Source organism: Amblyomma americanum, chromosome 11 (genome assembly GCF_052857255.1).
Source record: "Amblyomma americanum isolate KBUSLIRL-KWMA chromosome 11, ASM5285725v1, whole genome shotgun sequence".
NCBI lineage: Eukaryota > Metazoa > Arthropoda > Arachnida > Ixodida > Ixodidae > Amblyomma > Amblyomma americanum.
In genome coordinates this window covers 54,154,939-54,174,557 of record NC_135507.1, presented here as the reverse complement: position 1 = coordinate 54,174,557, position 19,619 = coordinate 54,154,939, and the positions used below count along the sequence as shown (strand labels likewise).

The following is a 19,619-nucleotide window of genomic DNA, read 5'->3' as shown; positions in this document are numbered from 1 at the left end:
ACGACGCATTCGTCTTGTACCATTGTAGCAGGTCCTAGGACACTGGAAGCATCGGTGCAGTCGTTGGCAGCGCGCTTCGCCTTGCGGATGGACCTTAAGGAATGCTTCCATGCACCGAACACGTGTCAAGTCTTAAATTTCGTCGTAGGCATTGTGACTGACCACGCAATGATCAACAGGCTGCACGAAACTGATCAAAGGGCACGGCGACAGACTGTAAAGGCGGCGATAGCAAAAGTGGCGAAAGGCTAACACACCGCACAAAGGAGAGCAAGAAGCTGCAGCAGACGATGCGCCGTGGGGAGCCGGCGCAGACCATTGCGTCAGCGCGCGCAGCAGCCAATAGCAGCCGCCTGTTCCCCCGTGTTCTCGAGGAGCTTGGGCCTTGGATTTCAGACGCGGGGAACCCGAAAGCTGCTGCGAGGCCCTCAATGAAAAGCTAGCCACGCCTAGAGCATGCTGCCGCCGCCGCCGCCACCGCCGGCAGCAAAGAAAAGTGCTAGAATTCACGAACAAAGCAAGACCAAAATGGCGGTGCTCGGTTCAGCGGGAGAGAAATGGCGCGCGCGTAGTTGGCGCATTTTCGACACTTGCTTGCGGCTTCAGGGCCGCCGTGGCTTGTTTTATATTTAATTTCCAGTATTTTCACGACGAATTAGACTGATATTTACAGAAAAGGTAGTTTATAACACACACACAGCCGGAATATCTACTTTTCAGTTTTTCGGTTTTCAGAGGTCATGCCCCCCCCCCCCCCCCCCTAAGTTTGTATCATCTGACGCGGCGCGGAAAACTGTTCAGAACATCCGAATTTTGGCCCGTTGTACACAATGTATTTCGACAAGGGAATTTTACGAATTCGTATCACGCCGAAATTCGTATTCGTGTCAGCCGGTTTATCACTGAGATTCTACTGTGGTCTCCTTTGCAGTCTATACAAAGCGTCCAACACTTCTTAAGGTCTTGGAAACAGTTTGAAAACTCTTCTTTTGGCAGGGCTGTCAGCTCTTTTGTCGTGGCGTCTTGAATGGCCTCCACGCTCCCCATCCAGCAACCTTTTAGGGGTCCCTTCACATGAGGAAACAGAAAAATCCCATGGGGAGAGCTCAGGCGAGTACGGCAGATGAAGTACAGTAATGCTGTGCTTGGCGAGAAATTTTGTCACACTGAGAGCAGTGTGCGGCCTTGCATTGTCATGGAAAAGGCTCCATTGCCCAGATGCCCATAAGTCAGGGCAACGGCTTCGCAGTGCATCACGCATGTGTTGGAGCACGCGAATATAAAACTCTTGATTCACGTCTGCCCTTGTGGGACGAACTTGTGGTATGACACCTCTGGCATTGAAAAAAAAACTATCAGCATCGTCTTTGGTCTTCTGTTGCCGCACCTTACTTGACACCGGAGAGCTTGTAGACCGACATTTGGCGCTCTGCCTCTTTGAGGATCGTATTGGAAACACCATGTTTTGTCTTCAGCAATGATGCTGTCGACCAATGCTGCATCCTTCTCTGCCTCGGAGAGCAAATCAGCGCTCACTGATGCCTGCGTTTCCTTCTGGTCCTGTGTGAGGGAGTGCGGCACAAGTCTGGCATTCTGCTTTCGTTCCCCAAGTACTCACGTAAAATTTGGTGGCATGTTGTCTTAATAATGTCGATAGCATCAGACAGCATGCGGATTGTAATGGTGCGGTCTTGTACGTTTTATCTTATCCGAGCCACGAGGTTCGCCAAGCTTCACACAGAATTTCATGTTTACATGCTGTTCGAGGTGGACGTCCATCTCTCCACACTCGCTCAGTAGAATGCGCGGACAACTAGTGACAACGTATTTTTCTACATGTAGTGCCATCAAGTGGCTCACACAGGAATTAACATCTCAGGTTGTTTTGGGGAATCATTTCTAGAGGAGAAAACAAATCAGTCTCGAAACTTTACGGACAACGGTTGTAGTTTGTGAATGTTTGCAGCCTTCTGTTTGTACTGCTGCACTGTTTACAATCATGGCCTTTTGTGCAGGGATTTGGCGGCAACAACGACCAGTGGGGTGCCTCTGGTGGTACACCCCAGCAGGCTGAAGCAGCAGAGGAGGATTGGGGTTGAGCAGTGTCAAGTCTCCAAGGGGGCCAGCCTCCGTGTGTGTGTGTGTGTTTGAAGTGGACCTCTCTGTGTCCCTTTTTTTCCAAATCAATTTTTTTTTCTCACCCCTGCTCAGATTTGGCAGGCATTTTTTTGTACATAGCTCATTCACCAAGTCAGGTGTTGACGAATAGGAGCTTTTACCACATTGTTCCATGTTTCATGCAAATAAAGATGTTTTCCACTTTGTTCATTGTTTGCGTTTGTGCACTCGTGTAGGGGAGGGCAAGTGTGCTATGGCATATGCATATAATGGGCCATTGTCATCTGTACTGTAACATCTGTTGTTTAAAGGACAGTCTCCAGCCAGTGAGCTGGGTTTGGTGTTATACAGTTTCCAATTGAGCTAAGTCATCCTGATAAAAAAATTGAACCAGTATGTTAACGTATGTTAACTGCTTTGGAATAGGTGGTCCTGTGCACCAATTAAAACTGACAACCTTGGATGCCTATGCTGTTAGGAACGATTGGTTGACATGTTTGAGGCGTATTGGAAGCCTGCGTAATGCGGGTTCCAATGGCACATGTTTGCGTCTGCTAGTTCGCTAGAAAGCAACTAGCAGTGCAGTAATCTGCGAGGCTGTGCGAGGATTTGGAATGTTCAGTCTTGCTCTGTGGGGCAAGGGATTTTGGCATTGGGACTGCTGTTCGGACGTGTAATGTGCGATGCTTGAGGATTGAATGCCAAAAAGGAAAGCGTTTAGAAAATGTCGCAAGCACTACTTTGGCATAGTAGATTTGGCAGTTTTCCCATCGTTTCCTGTTGTGAAGATTTGATGGCATAACTCGTACCACTGTTGGAGCCCTTCTTTAGGCTCAATATACCGGGCTTCTAATTGCATGTCTCAAACATGTCAACCAATCGTTCCTAAACAGCATAGGCATCCAAGATTGTCAGTTTTAACGTGCACAGGACCACCCAATTCCAAAGCAGTTAACATACTGGTTCCTTTACGTTCAATATATCACGAATAATGCTTCTTTTCATTGTTAACGGACAATTTTATTTTTAACATGTACACATAAATTTCTCTAATTGACAAAAGGAGGTAAATTTAATATTCTGAAGTCTTTCATCTTTAAAGATGGAAGGTATTTTAGTTGGGAGTGGCAAAGGTCCTTAATGAAGATTGCAGATAGGCCTGTACTACTGATTTGGTTAGGTACCTTTTAAACCTTAATATAAATGAGGCTGCTTTAATAATGTCCTCTAAAAGGGGTGGGATGAATTGGCAGGGATGAATTGATCACTACATCAGTGGCTTTTTTTTAAGGGGTTTCTACGCAGCGGCAGCAAATATGAGGGCTATGTTATGGGGAGCCACTCGAAAACTGGGTAGTTCTTTTAGGCGAATCTGTTTTGGCTACTTAAGATTAATTTGCTGTTGTGTTCATCTTGTGTATCACTGATAATGTTATTTGATTTGGATAGTAGCACTAAAGCGCACTGTAGTGCTAAATTGGTTGTGGAAAGGAAGTGGCGCAGTATCTGACATACCCACCGTAAGGGAAGGGATTGAGAGAAGAAGAGGCGTCTTAGTGGACGGCTCCGGAATAATTTTTGACCACCTGGGGATCTTTAACATGCACAGACATCGCGCAGCACACGGGCGCCTTTGCGTTTCGCCTCCATCGAAACGCGGCCGCCGCGGTGGGGTTCGTGTCCTCCGGATCAGTAGCCGAGCGCCCTAAACACTGAGCCACCACGGCGGGCACACTACAGTGCTGCTGAAGTGCTTTTGAACCAGTGCCTCCCGAACACTTGCTATATTGGCATAAGTTCATCATCAAATGATTGAGTTTGCCTTTTTATTAAGAACTAATAGGCATTTTCAGTCGAGACGTTTAACACATATCCTGTCGATAGCTCATAACAGGGTAATGATTTGCTGAGTCGAATCTTAATTTGGTTTTCAGAATGTTTCAAACTATCAGAGCTTCAGTCAAGATGGCATCGATAAACATCTTTTAATCGGCTGTGTCATGGGAAAAGCTGGCTATTGCTGGAGAGCAGCTAAGCCGATGGGGCCGATGGTACCACGAATAATGTTTTTGTTTTCATTGTTAAACGGACAATTTTACAATATGAGGTTGGTGAATTGAATTGGAATTGGCTGTTGGGGAAAGGAAATGGCGCAGTATCTCTCACATATCGGCGGACACCTGAACCACGCGGTAAAGGAAGGGTTAAAGGAGGGACTGAGAGAAGAAATGAAGAGGTGTCGTAGTGGAGGGCTCCAGGATAATTTCGACCACCTGGGAATCTTTAACGTGCACTGACATCGCACAGTCTCCTATTTGTATTTGTGGAACACTTTTCGTTTAAAAAATGTGGCAATTAAATGAGATCGACGGACTTCTGCTAAAACGATGAACTCTTTTTCCTCCTAACGTACTGCATCAGGTGTAAGCAAGGTAACGTTGTAGTCAAACACGACCGTGCGACTGGTTTACCGTAATCGTACTGAGTTACAAAACTACGCGGACTACGCGGTGAAGCGATGCGCCTTTCATTCCCGTCCGCTCTGCGGGCTCAGCGGCCGCAATCCACAGTGGCCAGAGCCCCAAACCAGGACCTGCTGAACTAGAGACCTGCACACTTGGCGGGGTCCTATGGGACTGCGTGCGTCAACTTTCGTTAACTTTTTGGCCGTTGAGAGCGCTCAGTTGAGCTGTTTGTTTGTCATGATCATCATCATTGTCTGCCTTTCACAAATGACCTCTCCTCTCACTGCCTCCCTGTGCATTTGTCCTGCTATTATTTTAAAACCTAGTCATAAACAATGCAAATATGAATTTCTTTAAATCCTAGCAGTGAATATTCTGTTTGCGCGCATGGATGCGTGAGACTTTCTGGCATCTTTGCTAAGGCAATGGATAAATGATGAATAGTTGAAACGTAGACAAATGACAAGACTAAAACATCCTTGGAGTAAAATAACCGACGTCATCTTGCTCAACAGGTTAACTGTAGCGCCACGCCGCCCGTAGCTGCACTTCCCTAGCGGCAAAAGGCATGAACTAGAAGGTGCGTGCTGGAGCGGTGCCAAGTGGGGAGGTCTCTAGTTAAGTAGGTCTTTCTCCAAACGGGCGCCTAATTATTCATCAACAAAGGAACTCGCCCATAATGTTACTGAGAGTTAGTAATAATCACAGCGATTTAGCTTGACCTCTTTTACGCAAGTTCTTTTTTTTTCTTATGGTACTACTACAGAGCGCTAAATTTCGCGCGCCACAACGGAGTTTGTCTGGCAACGCGGGTCCTCCTCACAATTGAGAGTTTTTCTCATGCGTGAGGTAGCAGCGTCGCTTTCCAAAGGTGGAGATGTTTATGTTTGTGTTCAGGCGGAACGGCGACAATGTTACCTTCGTCCGGGTATTTTAGCCAGCTGCCCTGTCCTTTCTTCGCGTCGGGTCTCTGCGAGCGGCCGCACTGCCACTTCAGCCATGAGAAAAAGGGTGAGCCCCACCGTCCGGCGACCCTGCGCGATTTTCACTCGAGCAAATAAAAAAAAGAACTGTGTTTTGGCTGAGACGTGCCCTCTCAACGCCACTGAAGCGCAAACCGCACCACGCGGGACGCGCACAGATGCCTCGTCTCCCCGTGTTGAGGTGTGGTCTAGCTGAATTAGCTTCGGCCGAGGTTTCCCGAAGGACAGACCCGCAACATGCCCGCAGCGACTGAGGGCATGATCTGTGGGCCTGTTGTTCACGGGACCGTTTCGCGAACAAGCCAGAGAACAAACAAAGCTTCTACCAGGAGGCACTTCTTTTACACACACTTGTCCGCACCCCTCGGCACGAACCTAAACTGGAACCTGCAGAAGCTCTGAAGCTTAAAGTTCATTTGTGGACATTGTCTCACCTGTTGTAAGATTTCGCTCGCGAGCCAGACAATGCAGCGGGACCGAAAGCAGCCTAGATATGCAATAAATGCGGCCGAGGTACTAGTAGCGCAGCTGCTAAACCTTGAGCTCGGTTACAGCGTACCGAGCGATCAAGTAGCGCTGTAGGGATGTACTGTACTACGTTGAGCTTAAGTGCAACTAAAGCTGCCTTGGCTTTTGAGTGTTGATGCAAAACCGTCCTCTTGCCTTCTTCTGGGGTTCACAAGTCGCCGCTGAGGGTGTTGTCAGGTAGAGGGAACGGGAGGAGATTGTCAAACTTGGTGGCTGTATGGTCTCTTTACAGCCACTTACGAAGACATCTCGGAAATGTGCACTTGGCGCGGTGGCCTCTGACATGCCAGCACGTGTTTGCGGATTGGCCGTTCGGGGACAACTTTGTGACACTGCCATTGATAAGGGCTGAGTTATCGTTTCGCGAGTTCCTGACTGGGTCCACACGCGTTTTTAGTACTGGCGTGGGGAGCTTTATTATTCATCAGCACTGCCTAGCTCATACTCGTTCATAAACTATAGCAATGTGAGCGGTGGGCATAGCTGAAGTGATGTGTAGTTCTGTACATTTAACTTTATAAAGCTTCTGACTAAGGTCACAGAACTGTTTACCTTACCTGTATGGTTTTCATCTAGTCTTCCCTTTAACTACTTGTGCGAGGTGTCACATGTAATTGTTGCTTACCGCATAAAACTGATTGAATCAGTTTATGAGGAACAGACCGTTGTTATGGTTAAACCTGAGTTATAATCAATTTTCGGGCGGCTGCAGATTAGTTTGTGTAGACTGTAATTTAATTTATTCATGAAAATGCCCGACTCCAAGGCTTGACTTGAGAATTGTGTCTTGTTTTCTAAGCTGAAAAACAAATTGTAGATTACAATGTTTTTAATTTACCTTGTGTTTTACGTAGGATAGCTTCAGTTGCCTATGAGGCAAAAAGCCCAATATAGCTTATAGCCAGATACAATTTTAGTCTGCAGTGAAGCTTCTACCACATTCAGGAATCAGGACCACTGCACAGAATTCCTCCACGACAGATAAAACCGTCCGTTGTTAAAACTTTGTGCTACCTAAACAATTAGCCAATTGCATGAAAAAATTATTAACTTTAAAATTTTGATACCTGTCTTGTTTATTAAAGTGTCAAACATTAAAAACCTGATTTTGTTTACCTTTGTGATTGGCCAGCGGAGTAATGCAGGACGCCTTGGACCATGGCCCAGTGTTACTAACTGCTGTTTTTAAAGTTGTATCCTACTAAAGTAACTAACTGAAAAGTTTTTAAACCCGAGGGTTTTACTCATTATATTGTTGTAAACAACTGGTGCTACAAATTTTTGTTTCCAACCTGAATAACTGATGGATCTGCATCCAGTACCATTTTCTAAACTAGAAGCATGGGCCCACTGAAATTGTAAAATTTATCATGAAATCACAATTCACATTAAGTCACATGAAATAATGAGAAACACTTAACAGCGCATGGCCTTTCCTGTGCTGCTGAGAGTGAGAGAAAAGAGTGGAAAGAGTATAATGGAAAGCACAGGCTGTAAGGTCTGCCGCATGCTTGTGGGCTACAGGCACTGAGTGTTTATAAGAGGGGTTTCTGCAGTAGGCTGAGTCAATTTTGTGTGCTCTTTGCACAGAGCAGAGAGAATTAAATGTCGGAGGGTCGTACTTTGTACTGCAGGATCTATCTGACCCTGGAAAGCATCTGAATTCCAGCTCTGTGGTTGATAAGACTAGTGATAACACAGGGCGCCTTTAAAGGAATACTGATGGAAAACTGAAGTTGGCCTTATCAATAGGATACTATGTTCTAATCATGAAGAGAGGCTTTCTTAGAAAACAGCTTCATAGAAAATGGATTGGAAAACGGAAAACAGAGCTTCATAGAAAATAGATAGGAAAACGGAGGTTCATAGAAAATGGATAGCAAAATGGCAAACGGAGCCAGAAAAGACTAGAAAAAAAAAAATAGATGACTCCACCACCAGCAGATTTCGCAAGTAAAATGCACGCATGGCATCGACACTGATTTTTTAGGCGCGGGTTTCCGAGGCTATGGTACGTCGCCATTCACTTCAAAACCATGATTCCAAAGTTCTTTTCGGTGTAGAGCTTGAATCGACTGGCGGGAATATTTTTAAATCCTGTTCTAGGTGATGAACGTGTCTTTTGCTGGTGGACAAACATCAACCTAGCCTGAAAAGCTAGGGAACCAATTTCTGCTGAGAAAAATAATTGGGTGGTGCTGTCCTCAGTGTCACTTTAAGGACTGCCTAAAAGGAATTCATACTAAAAGGGTATAAATTGCTTTGTGCAATGTTTAAGGGCTTGTAGTGGTACCAGAAATGTTAATTAAAGGAAGTTTGGTGAAAAATTTTTTTTTAAGGTAGCATGAATAGCAGAGAAACCTTAGTGTGAATCTCACGTAGAGACACTCTTGACTGGCTATTACGTTGCTGGCTTGGATTTGGTACGCATGAATTTAAGGGCGTGTAAACAAGTTTTAGTCTTAAATTTAAATACATTCTGATGGCATTCGAGGAAAACTGTGCTTCAATAATCGTTATGAAAGGCTGAGCGTGTTTGGATGAGGGTGTGAGTGAAAGGCATAAGAAAGATACAAAATGCTTATGGTGTTGCAGTTGTGCCTACATTTAGGAACTTGCAAAAAAAAATAACTCCCGTGATGACAAATTCGTGGAGATTTTGTCTGATTACCTTTATGAGTCGTAGTAAATTTGACAGGAGACTCCAGGCTACTTTTAGCTTTGCCACTTGTGTCTATTGTTATTTGTGCAGAGGGGATTTCTTGGCTTGTAGCATGTAGCATGATATCACCGCATCGCAAAACAAAATGTTACATTCTAACAGCTGATCTTATCGACTTTCTGGAAAAATGTAAATTCAAAAACCAATTCAGAGTCCTTCAGATTTAGATAAGCGCGCAGCCCACTTGCTGTGGTCAGCTTGACGTTCAGAGATCAGTCTACTGGATTTTGTTGACCATTTTTTTCTTTGTGGCTGTTGAAAGCTCCATGCCCAAATGTGTAAGTGTGGCTGTGGCACTGCGAAATGCAGTAACACATTTTAAAATAACGTTTTTGACAGGGGAGGGTTTCTTGGGTGAAACCATCTCGGGGAAACCTTCTGACTGGGGCCAACAGGCCCAAATGGTTTGTCGTAGATTTCCCAGTTAGAAACAGTTTGAGCCAACTGAACTTTGAACATACCAAGTACTCCCAGTCAGGAGATTTGCCATGGATTATTTTAGGTCTTATATTTTTACCTTGGTAGGACCCTTTGTTCTTGAATGAAGTGTAATTTTCCCATATTCTTGCAATTTGACATTTCTTGACAATCAGGTTAAACCTTATTTCTGCATCAAAAGCTACCTTGCCAGTGACCAAGTGGTAGTGTAGCTGAAAGTATGGAAACTGGAAGCTATTTTTTGCCACTGTCAGGAAATTCTCTTGCGCTGATTATTTGTGCAGATTATTTATTGCTTGTTACTGTGATCTATGTGCAGACATAGACAATAGATGCATTCATGTCTCCTTAATATGGACATTTTGATTTTAGTGCAGAACTGTTCATAAAGTGAAAAGTGAATAATCCGTACTACAGAATCACAAGAAAGTAATTAAAAAAAACAACTTTGTGATGAAAGTCTGCTTTTGTGCACAACAGTGTGCAGTGAAGTGGAAATGAGATAAAACCTTGGAAGTTTAAATGCATTATCCTGGTCACCATTATCCTTAAAAAATTGCTGTACAGTTTCAAGTTACTAGTTCAATTTTAAGTGGCTTCTCGATTTTCAGTGGCAAATGTTAATTACCCAGGCATCGTTAGTCTGTGGCTTGGAAAGCTACACGACCTACTTCTACAGTATTTGAAGGTGACGGGTCTGAAAGTCTGCTTATAGCTGTTGTGTGCGCGTTAAAACCTTTATCTGCTCACTTTCCTTTCTTTAAACTGGACCTGAATCTCTGGTGAACATTCCTGGGCTTCCGTTAGTTACACTCATTATTTGTTTGTTATAGTAAGTATTGTTTGGCATCATTCTGGGTTAGTGCAGGGGCCATCGAGGGAACTAGTGTCTAATTGGAGCTTGTTTGAAGGGTCAGTGCTAACTGCAGTTCATGCAAAATACATTTTTTTTTTTTTGAGACACCATGTACCGGATTGTGTACTCGGCAAACCCGCAGCTTTTTCTAGGAATGCCCTATAGCTGGGTGCGATTTTTTTGCTTCAGAGGAATTTGGCACTCATTGTATCGTCTGTTGGGGGTGCTTTTTTATGCCATCTAGCGAAGCCTGTAAATAACGTTTCTGGAAATGGTCGGCTTGGCAGCATGTCCCATGACTCAATTGTGTGGATATTTCTTGGCAGCCCGTGATAATGTCATTGTATTCTGGGTTTCTGGCATCATGTCCACCATAGGCGTACATATATATACATATATAAAAAAAAACCAAGATCTTACTATTCCTCAAGTGCTTGGTCGATAAGTCGACTGGAAACACTGCAGCACACTAAAATAAAACTTGTATAAAGATGTATGTTTCTTAATCTTCCACTGTATATGCCTTGTAAATAAGGGGCTCGAAGCTCGTCAAGTGGAAACTTCCACTTTTTCTTCGAGCCCTCCTCGTCCTCCGCTAATCTTTTTGTGAGGAAGAAATAAAATTATTGATTGATTGATTGATTGATTGATTGATTGATTGATTGATTGATTGATTGATTGATTGATTGATTGATTGATTGAAAGATGCGATGCAGTAAGGCGCCAACTTTCAACTGATGTTAAATGATGACTGACATCATCGCACAACAACCACTCAGTAACTGTCACACCACATCACCACATCATTGACGTATACTGGTGTTTCATCGTTGCAACTTCTAACTGTTATGAGGCTTTGTGCAAAGTTTTGCGCATGCTTTCAGAGAATTAACATTCGGTGTTTCATGTTGCAAGAGTAGGTAAACATATCTGCTGAAGCAGGCACAGATTGTCTAAATGGAAACAAAAATTTTCTCTGAATAGGAGAGCGGCGTCTGAAAGGGACATGTGTGCTCTTTGTATGTGTGCTCTTTTTGCTCATTTGCTCAGGAGAGCCCCCTTTCGGTCTCCTCCCGAGCCCCATTGTGGACGGTGTGGACCAACGGAGTGAGCTTCTGCAGTGTGTTGATGCCGCCCTGCGTCGTGTTCAGCAGGACATCGCTCAGGTGTCCTCATACGGGTGAGTGCACTGTAGCCGTGGTATCCCCCCCCTCTGTGGGTGTCAGTTCAGCTTCGGATCACTGTCACCTGTCCAGTGATTTTTTTTTATGGCCACTCCTCAAGTAACTTTGTATAATGGGTTGCTGTGGAAAATTTGATGCAGTTTTGTTATTAAAAAAAAATAAGCATCGGCTGGCATTTGATAGTCATTCCGTACAGTATGATGCAGCCCATGGGTGATGCTCTTGGGAGCCCTCCTCCCTCTGGAGATGCTCATCTCAGCAGACTGGAAATGACTATGAGCACAAGCATTGCCTTTTCAGGGAACCTTCGTTCTGTTTGTTTTAGAAAGTTGGTGCAAGGCACAGGGCTTGGGTTATATATACGGGGCAGTCACATGATTGTGTCACACACCCCTACCCCATCTTTGTGGGTGGCACCCCATGCAGGGTGCCTGCGCAGGGTTTTTCGCCCGTTTCCCTCCTTCTGGTGCACGGAGGCTTTTCGACTACAACTACAACAGCAAACACGCTTTTCCCTGTAACCTTCCTTAACAGCTGATGATGTAAAAAACTGGAGTGCTTTCCTTTTTGTTTGTTTTGCTGACATTGCTTTTTCAGTGGAGTTGACACTTAGCCATCATGCCGCATGGTGCAGGTATGTGCCGACGCCTGTGGCACCACGGCCACCCGAGCCCCAGCCCAAGCGCTACATTCCGGCACAGAGTGTTCCCCAGTACCGGCCCACGCCTCTGTCTGAACTGCGGAAACGGCGGCCTCTGCCCGTGCGTGTGGCACCCCAGCTGAACAAGGCAAACACCGTGCCAAAAGGTGAGGCCAGATGTGCCTGTGATCTTGGTCCCCTGTAGCTTAGTGGCTTTGGTAGTCGGCTCCTGAGCCAAAGGTCATGAGATCAAGTCCTGGTCGCAGCAGTGGCTTGTTTGCATATCACCTCAGTTAGTACACAAATACACTTGTATACTATCTGGTGTCAGTGCATGTTAAAGAACCCCAAGTGGTCAAATTTAATGTGGAGCCCTCCGCTGTGCCGTCCCTCACAGCGCGCATACAGCTCACAGCCACTTCCAGCTTCAGGCCTTCCTTTTGTGGGGCACAGGCCTTTAGTTCTGTTTGTCTTGCATTCTTTTTTTTTCTGCTGCAGTTTATGCACCATTTTTTGCCAGGGCTCCTGACCTTATTAACTTTTTCTATATTTACCCATTGCCTTTGTCCGAATAAGGTCACCCGGTCTTGATGCAGTCACAATTTTCTGCGTGCGGTTTGTTTTCGGAGTTTTTACACCTGGTATGACTCTTCAGTTAGTCAGACAGATTTCTTATGATAGGTGGGTAGATATGAGAAGAGGGAGATTAAGTTCTATGCTTGCTGGAAAGCAGCGTGCTGATTTTGTTACTGATTAAGATAATCATTGGAGAATTTTTCTCCATTCACTTAGTGAAGCAGGCGACAACTCCTGGGCTCTAAGGGACATGTGGGGCAAAAATACCACTCTGACTAAAAGAAAAAAAGCATTTCTCGGTTCTGTTTATCAAGTTTCATAGGTTATTAAGGAACGCGTCTGCCAGATGTGGTTATGATCTCAACAGCAGAAGTGCTTAAAACGAAAAACGAAGTTCTTTAGATGGAGGCGTTGCGCTAAGTGTCTGCAACTGTGCACACAAATGGCGCTGGCAACGTGCAGCATAGCAGCAAACGGGCATGTTTCAGTTTGTTTTAGAGCATAGCTCTTAAGCGCCCGTTTCTGCGTTCCGCGTCGTCGGCGTTGTCGGCGTAACCGGTTGTCCAAGTAGCAGAGCGAAATGCCACCCAGAAGGTGGCTGGCACGGGAAGATCCCGGAGAGTGGCTAGCAGTGTAACATTCCACTTGCCAGCAGTGGCAGGTGGTGTGTTGAGAGCTGCGGTCATATTGTTAGGTGGCGGCCAGCCGAAGAGAGAGAGACACGATGATCGATGGCAATGAGATGATTTAATGGCTGCTGGCCTAGCGCGAGCGCTCCTGCCCGCGCCACTGCACAGTTCGTCGTCTCCTTTGTCACACTACCCGGGGCCACGCGAAGTGGTTACGGGCTTAAGAGGATGGCTGGACAGGAACGAGAAAGGGGTGAGGTGCTGGCCGCCACGATGAATGAGATGGCTGAATGATTCCTGTTCCAGGAAGTTTCCGTGCCACAGGTCGCCAAGAGCCGACGGTCGAGGCCCCAGGACGCGCCGAACGGACTGGGCAGGGGTACGGTGTCTTCAGATGTAAGCAGCGTCTTGCGTCGGTGGGGTCGGTAGGTCAGGTCCTTGCGTCGGATTCAGTTCATCATGTTGAGTGGTCCGGGCGGGGGACGGGGCTGGCGGGAACAACGGCGAGGTCGGTTCAGGTCTGAAAGGCTGGGGTACGGCCGAGCGACGCAGGCCAAGAACTCACAGCTGACGACCATGGCTGACGCAGGACGCCGAAGTTTCCCGGACAAGGATGTCGGTGATACCCTGCAATCTCCACCAAATGTTACGTGGTGGCCAGCCAAAGAGAGTGAGACACAATGATTGATGGCAGTGAGATGATTTAATGGCTGCTGGCCAAGCGCGAGCGCTCCTGCCCGCGCCACTGCACAGTTCGTCGTCTTGTTTGTCACAATATCTTTCATTACTGACTGTTGTACTCGCCTTTCAATTATTTGCTCTTTCCGGCCTGTTGAGACATTTTGTCAAAGCTGCAGCAGAAATGAATTGAAATGCAAACCGTACTTGTCTTTCAATTATTTGCTCTTTCCGGCCTGTTGACACATTTTGTCAAGGCTCCAGCAGAAATGAATTGAAAATGCAAGCAAGACCAGTAGTCTTAGCCTTGTACGCGCTAATTTGGAGGCGAAAACGAAACTGCATGCTTAGCAAAAATGTCTTGGGCAGCTTCTGAGGACCAATTTCTGGTTTTTAGTCTTCGTAAGAAGTTTTTATTGTTGCAGCCTTCGCCACTTATATTTATGTTAAGCTTACTTCCTGAGCATCCTTACCGTTTGGTTCAAAAACAAAAAAATAACAAATTCTGCAAGCAGTTGCTACTCAGCAGTATTGCATCAAAGAAGCAAGTTCTACTTGTGTATCAAGGACATTGAAAAAAAAGCTAGTGAAGCAAAATTACTTCTCAAATCTTTGAAGTCGTTTTCCTCAAGTCGCATTTTGGATCAAACTGCACATCGAGAAAACTGTCATTTTTGTGCTGCACTGCCAAAGTTTATGTTCAAGATGCTTTATGAATATAAAGCACCTATCATGCTGAATTAGGTGCAAGAAATTATGCTCAAAAAAGTCGCATTTTAAAATGTAGTAACACCAAGAAAACCAAGGTTGCTTTTAAGTGGTATGATTTTCAAAAAACCTGGACATAGAATAACAATCCCTTCCCTTTATCCTGTGCGGGAGGCTTTCCTGGAGCTACCTGTGGCAAAAAAGTGAATAAATTGCAAGTTATTTTAAAATGATAGTTTTCCAAAGCTGACACACTCACCAGCTTGTTGTGATGTGAACGACTTTTTTCTCACTCGGGATGCAATATTGAAATTTTGGTTTGATGACCTAATGGAAAAAGCATATATCACCCCTTACAGTTGCATCAAAATCGGTGCAGCGATTCAAAAAGTAACCTCCAGCCTCGCATCTCCTGTTGATACGTAGTGTACGGCAGTGCACTGAACGCAGCTTCTTGTCGGCATTGTTATTTCTCCGCAAAGAATGCTGGAATGACAGCATAGCTAGGCTGGTATGCTCAAGAAAAATGCAGGAAAAGTAAGAAGTGTAACACTGCTAGCATAGTATATTGTAATTCTCAACTTTGGCTGTGTGAAACAAAATTAATGGAAAAACAACCAAATTGGGCCATGAATGATTGGGTTCTTAGCCAAAAAAATTTCATGTAGCTTTATTTCTTCAAAACCTCTTCAGTGCCTCTTAGACGAGAGCAAGAATCACTCTTTTGTCTGAAAGATAGGAGACTGGGAGGTGGGGCTTTCATTTCAAATGTTTTTAGTGGAGAAATAGGTGCATCTCACAATGACAAATGACCATAATCTTTTTCCAACACTTGGTACTTGGTATTAATCTTTCCGTAACAAATGCAGTGCATTTTGCAATGATGATTTTGTGCAGTGTCCTCAGCTAGTTAGCAAGTCTTTAAAATGGCTGGATAGTGTTATCACCAGTCTGTGGAGCTTTCCTGTTTCATGCGTTCGCTTTATTTTCCAGCTGAGCCAGTCAAGCCAGCTGAGCCAGTTGAGCCAGACAGCAAGTCGCCAGACAATGGGGGCAGCGTGGCAAATGGCAGCACCGAAGCCGACGATGAGGACACAGACATGGTACAAGAAGAAGTGGACGCCATTGTCGGCCTCAAGGATAGGCGTCCTGGTCGCTTGGACGCAGCCTCGGTGAAGCCTGCCTCCAAAGCCGAAGCAACTGCTTCTGCTTCCAAGCAAGTAGAGGACAAGGCACCAGCAGAGCCAGCCGAGGAGGAGAAGGAGAACCAGGAGAAGGCAAGCATTGCAGAAGAAGTAGATGAGAAAGTGGCTAATGGGGATACTGAACAGCCACCGAAAAAGAAGGAGCTCTGCGAACAGAATCTCTCAGGGGCATCAACCAACAAGGGGCATTCGTCAAGTAAGCACTCATCCTCCAAGCGTTCGTCATCAAAGAGCTCATCCAGCGGAACCTCATCATCCAAGCATTCATCATCGAAGCACTCAGCCAAGGTAGCTTCCTCCAAAGAGTCATCATCAAAGGAATCATCTGCTAAGAAATCGTCCAAGGGAACATCCAAGGAGTCTTCGTCCAAAGGATCATCCAAGGAATCCTCCAAGGAGTCCTCCAAGGAACACTCATCTAAAGGATCCCTTAAGGATTCCTCTTCTAAGGACTCCTTGTCCAAGGATACCTCATGTAAGGACTCTCCTTCTGAAGAGTGCCCATGCGAAAGGTTACCTGAGGATTCCGCAGCCAAGGAGTCTTCTTCTGATGAGCCTTTGTCTAAAGGTTTACTTAAGGAGTCTCCTTCAAAGGATTCCTTGTCTAAGGGTTCCTCACCTAAGGATTCTCCGGAAGATTCCTTGGCCAAGGAAGCATCAAAGTCGCCGTCTAAGGAGTCATCTACAACAAAGCATACATCATCAAAGCACTCGTCGTCAAAGCATTCATCATCAAGACATTCCTCATCAAAACGGTCACCCTCTCGGCATTCTTCATCAAAACACTCGTCAAGTCACTCTTCTTCTAAACACTCCTCCTCTAAGCACTCGTCTTCAAACCACTCTTCATCAAAGCAGTCATCTTCAAATCACTCTTCTTCAAAACCCTCATCTTCTAAACATTCATCTTCAAACCACTCATCCTCAAAGCATTCACCTTCAAAGCATTCGTCCTCAAAGCACTCATCTTCAAAACACTCGTCATCAAAACACACATCGGAGGTTTCGTCATCGAGCCATTCGTCAAAGAAGAGCTCGTCTGAACGCTCGTCCTCCGAGAAAAAAAAAGAGGCCGGTTCTGAATCTAGTCACCACAGATCAACCAAACGGTCATCTGGCCGGAGTAACAGCAGCAGTTCACCGCACAGGAAGGAAGTCAAAGTGGAGGAGGCCGACGGGAGAGGGGCAAAGCGCACAGCCAGCGAGTCGGAAGCCTCGTCGGATGGCTCCTCCAGCCAGGGCAGGGCTTCGGACGGAGGGAAGAAGGACAATGGCCAGAAAGGGGAGGCCGGGGTGGAGGCGCCCGCGTTTGAGCTCGAGTGGGAGCTTGACTCTGAGGAGGAAGAGGACCCGGTAGCGGAGTGCCTGCGGATATTCAACGAGGCTGCCCAGCCCAGCGTTGCTCCAGTGATGGCAAATCAGGTATGTTAATGTGGACACGCAGATTCTTTTGTTCGGCTTCTTTTTGACAGCAAAGAAGCCATTCGGGCTGAATCAGGCACTTTATTGTACATTTGTATTCTGTCATGTGCCCTGTTGTGGTTAGCTGAACTAATCCTGTGGGAACCTTTGGGCCATTTTCGTTCTTGAGAACTCGATGAGGGGCTTGTGCTCTGAAAACTATTTCAGTGTATAGTTTGAAAGAGTGGCGCTGTAAGTGTAGGCAAGCAAATTTTTTGTGGGAAGTAAAGCTCAGGGGCTATTTGCATAGATTAGAGTGCAGCCACATTGGGAACAAGACCTACTGTGGTGACTCAGTGGCTGTGGCATTTGGCTGCTTATCCCATGGTCGTGGGACCAAGTGCCAGTTGCGGCTGCCACATGTCAGTAGAAATGAAATGAAACTTGGGTGCTGTGCTGCGTTGGCACCTGTTAAGGAGCACCAGGTGGTTGGAATTGATCCGGAGCCCTGCTGTGTGGTGTTCCTCACAGCCCAGACGCAGCTTTAGAATTTTAACATCACAAGCCACCAAACCACCACATATGGGACTAGTTTTCTAGCTCTGTCACTGGAAAACTAGGTGCATTGAAGAGAGGTGTGAGGGTGGGGATACAGGATGTAACATGACATCTTATTTGGGGGTGAAACCAGTGCAGGCTTATCTCTTGCTCAGGAACATCAGGCAAACCATCTTTGCAGTTCTTTAGTTGGATACAAGTTAGGAAAAAAGCAGCTTTTCCCCGTCAAAGGACCCAACCAATGATGTCGACCGATTCGCATGAACCTGCTAGTGTAACAGTGCAGGTATTTAGTTTTCGTTGTTAATAGTTAACCATAGAGGTCAGGCCACGCAGTACCAGACCTCCGTGGGCCGCGTTTTCCACCTCCTCACCCCTGAGGGCCTTGATAGTTTCATAGCCACCGTAAGTGTCCAACTGTACTGCTCAAAAGCAGACCCTGTGGTCTGGAGACTTCTGATGAACCTTGAACATGGCATTATATAGGTGCATATGCATGCATAGCAGCAACTGAAACTGTTTTTATCGCTTTCATGATTTCATAGTTACATGCACAGAACAGACATGCTGTGGTCAGGAAAACTGGGCATTTCATCTGATAGTGCCTGTGAAAGGCAACTCAATTATTCACCTGCCCCTTTTTGTAATCAAAAAGACACTGGAAATCTCTCTTGCAGCTTATGTGGAACTGCGCATTAATTGGCTGCTGTAATGATCCAGGCTGGTTGAACACCGTGTGCGATGGTCGCCCTCCTCCTTACTTGCAGGAGCGAGTGCAGCTGAAGCGATCTGCGGAGTCCACGGTGGAGCCTGCTGTGCCAGCCAAGAAGCGTGTCGCCCACAACCCAGAACTGGCTCGGGTGAGGCCACTATGACTGTTAGGGTGTCAGGCAGCTGTGTGAGCTCCGTAACATAGGCTTAAAGAACCGACAGCTGAATTTTAAGGGCTTGTTTTTTTTTCTCACCGCAATGAAAAACTCTGTGTGCAAGGCGCTCACTTCTGCAAAAGTTCTGTTGTAGGCGCTGTGGAAGATTTTTGTTGAGGATTTTTTTATTAATGGATTTGGCTCTTTTTATTTATCTCGATGCTGGAAACCACGATCAGCGAGTGTGATAGAATGCTTTAGTATAGCGCAGCCTCCATTTGAGTTTTTGCACCCAAAGCTGTTGCGGTACAGTGTATTATTGGACTGCCGCTACCATTACAACCATGAAATGCGAAACACTGTGCTGTCATCTTTCAGCAAAACCTCAAAGCATTTTATTGCGAGTTTGAAAGGAGCATTTGTTTTCATTAAAGGGCATGCTGGAGAGAGCGCAAAATACAATAAAATAAGGTGAACACTTCTGGGCTAACTGCATGCAGTAAAGATGCGCTATATTTTGCAACTTCTTTCTTTTATTCATTGTTTTCGTGCACGTCAGGGACGTCTTTGTGGCGACAACGACATTTACACTGTTGAGCACGGTGCCATACAAGAGCTGCTTCTTTGGCCATAGCACTATGAGAACTATAGCTGGTGCGCATACATGGTGCACCCACCTACTCCTCTTAGCTAGGCCGTGCAAAAGTTCTGGCGTTGTACCTACTCTGGCTCCCACCATCTCCTTATCTTGAGCTCTGGCATCAGGCTGGGAAAAAGTTTTGGCATTACTTCAAGTCTGGCTTCCGCCATCTGCTTCCCTTTAGTTCCATCTCATCTTAGCCGCCTGCTTTTCCTAAGTTCTGTCTTATCTTAGGCACATGATGGCTCTGGCGTCATGCCAGCTGTGTTGTTGGATTACACTGAAGCTCGGCTCAAAGGGGGGCTCCGTAAAGCAGCTGTCGCCGTAAAAACATTGCCTAATAGTGTTCCAACAGAACCCATTTTCATGTAGCCCAGTGGCAAGCAGACAATGGAGTCTCACAATGCCTGTGTGTGTACGCCTG

At 45.8% G+C, this 19,619-nt stretch overlaps 2 protein-coding genes across 8 annotated transcripts in view; both read left to right on the top strand.

The window, feature by feature from the left end:
• Window positions 1-2,328, top strand: part of LOC144110758 (ATP-dependent RNA helicase vasa-like) — a 41,159-nt gene extending 38,831 nt beyond the window's left edge. For all 7 annotated transcript variants that reach the window (XM_077643831.1, XM_077643832.1, XM_077643835.1 and 4 more), the window contains one exon: window positions 2,016-2,328. In XM_077643831.1, coding sequence (XP_077499957.1) covers window positions 2,016-2,099 — 84 coding nt within the window. In that variant the 3' untranslated portion in view covers window positions 2,100-2,328. The remainder of the gene's footprint in view (window positions 1-2,015) is intronic.
• Window positions 2,329-5,398: 3,070 nt separating this feature from the next.
• LOC144111186 (uncharacterized) overlaps window positions 5,399-19,619 on the top strand; it is a 37,488-nt gene continuing 23,267 nt past the window's right edge. Inside the window, exons 1-5 of the mRNA XM_077644367.1 lie at window positions 5,399-5,594; window positions 11,161-11,290; window positions 11,929-12,101; window positions 15,519-17,152; window positions 18,457-18,549. Of these exons, the coding sequence (XP_077500493.1) occupies window positions 5,495-5,594; window positions 11,161-11,290; window positions 11,929-12,101; window positions 15,519-17,152; window positions 18,457-18,549 (2,130 nt within the window). The 5' untranslated portion in view covers window positions 5,399-5,494. The remainder of the gene's footprint in view (window positions 5,595-11,160; window positions 11,291-11,928; window positions 12,102-15,518; window positions 17,153-18,456; window positions 18,550-19,619) is intronic.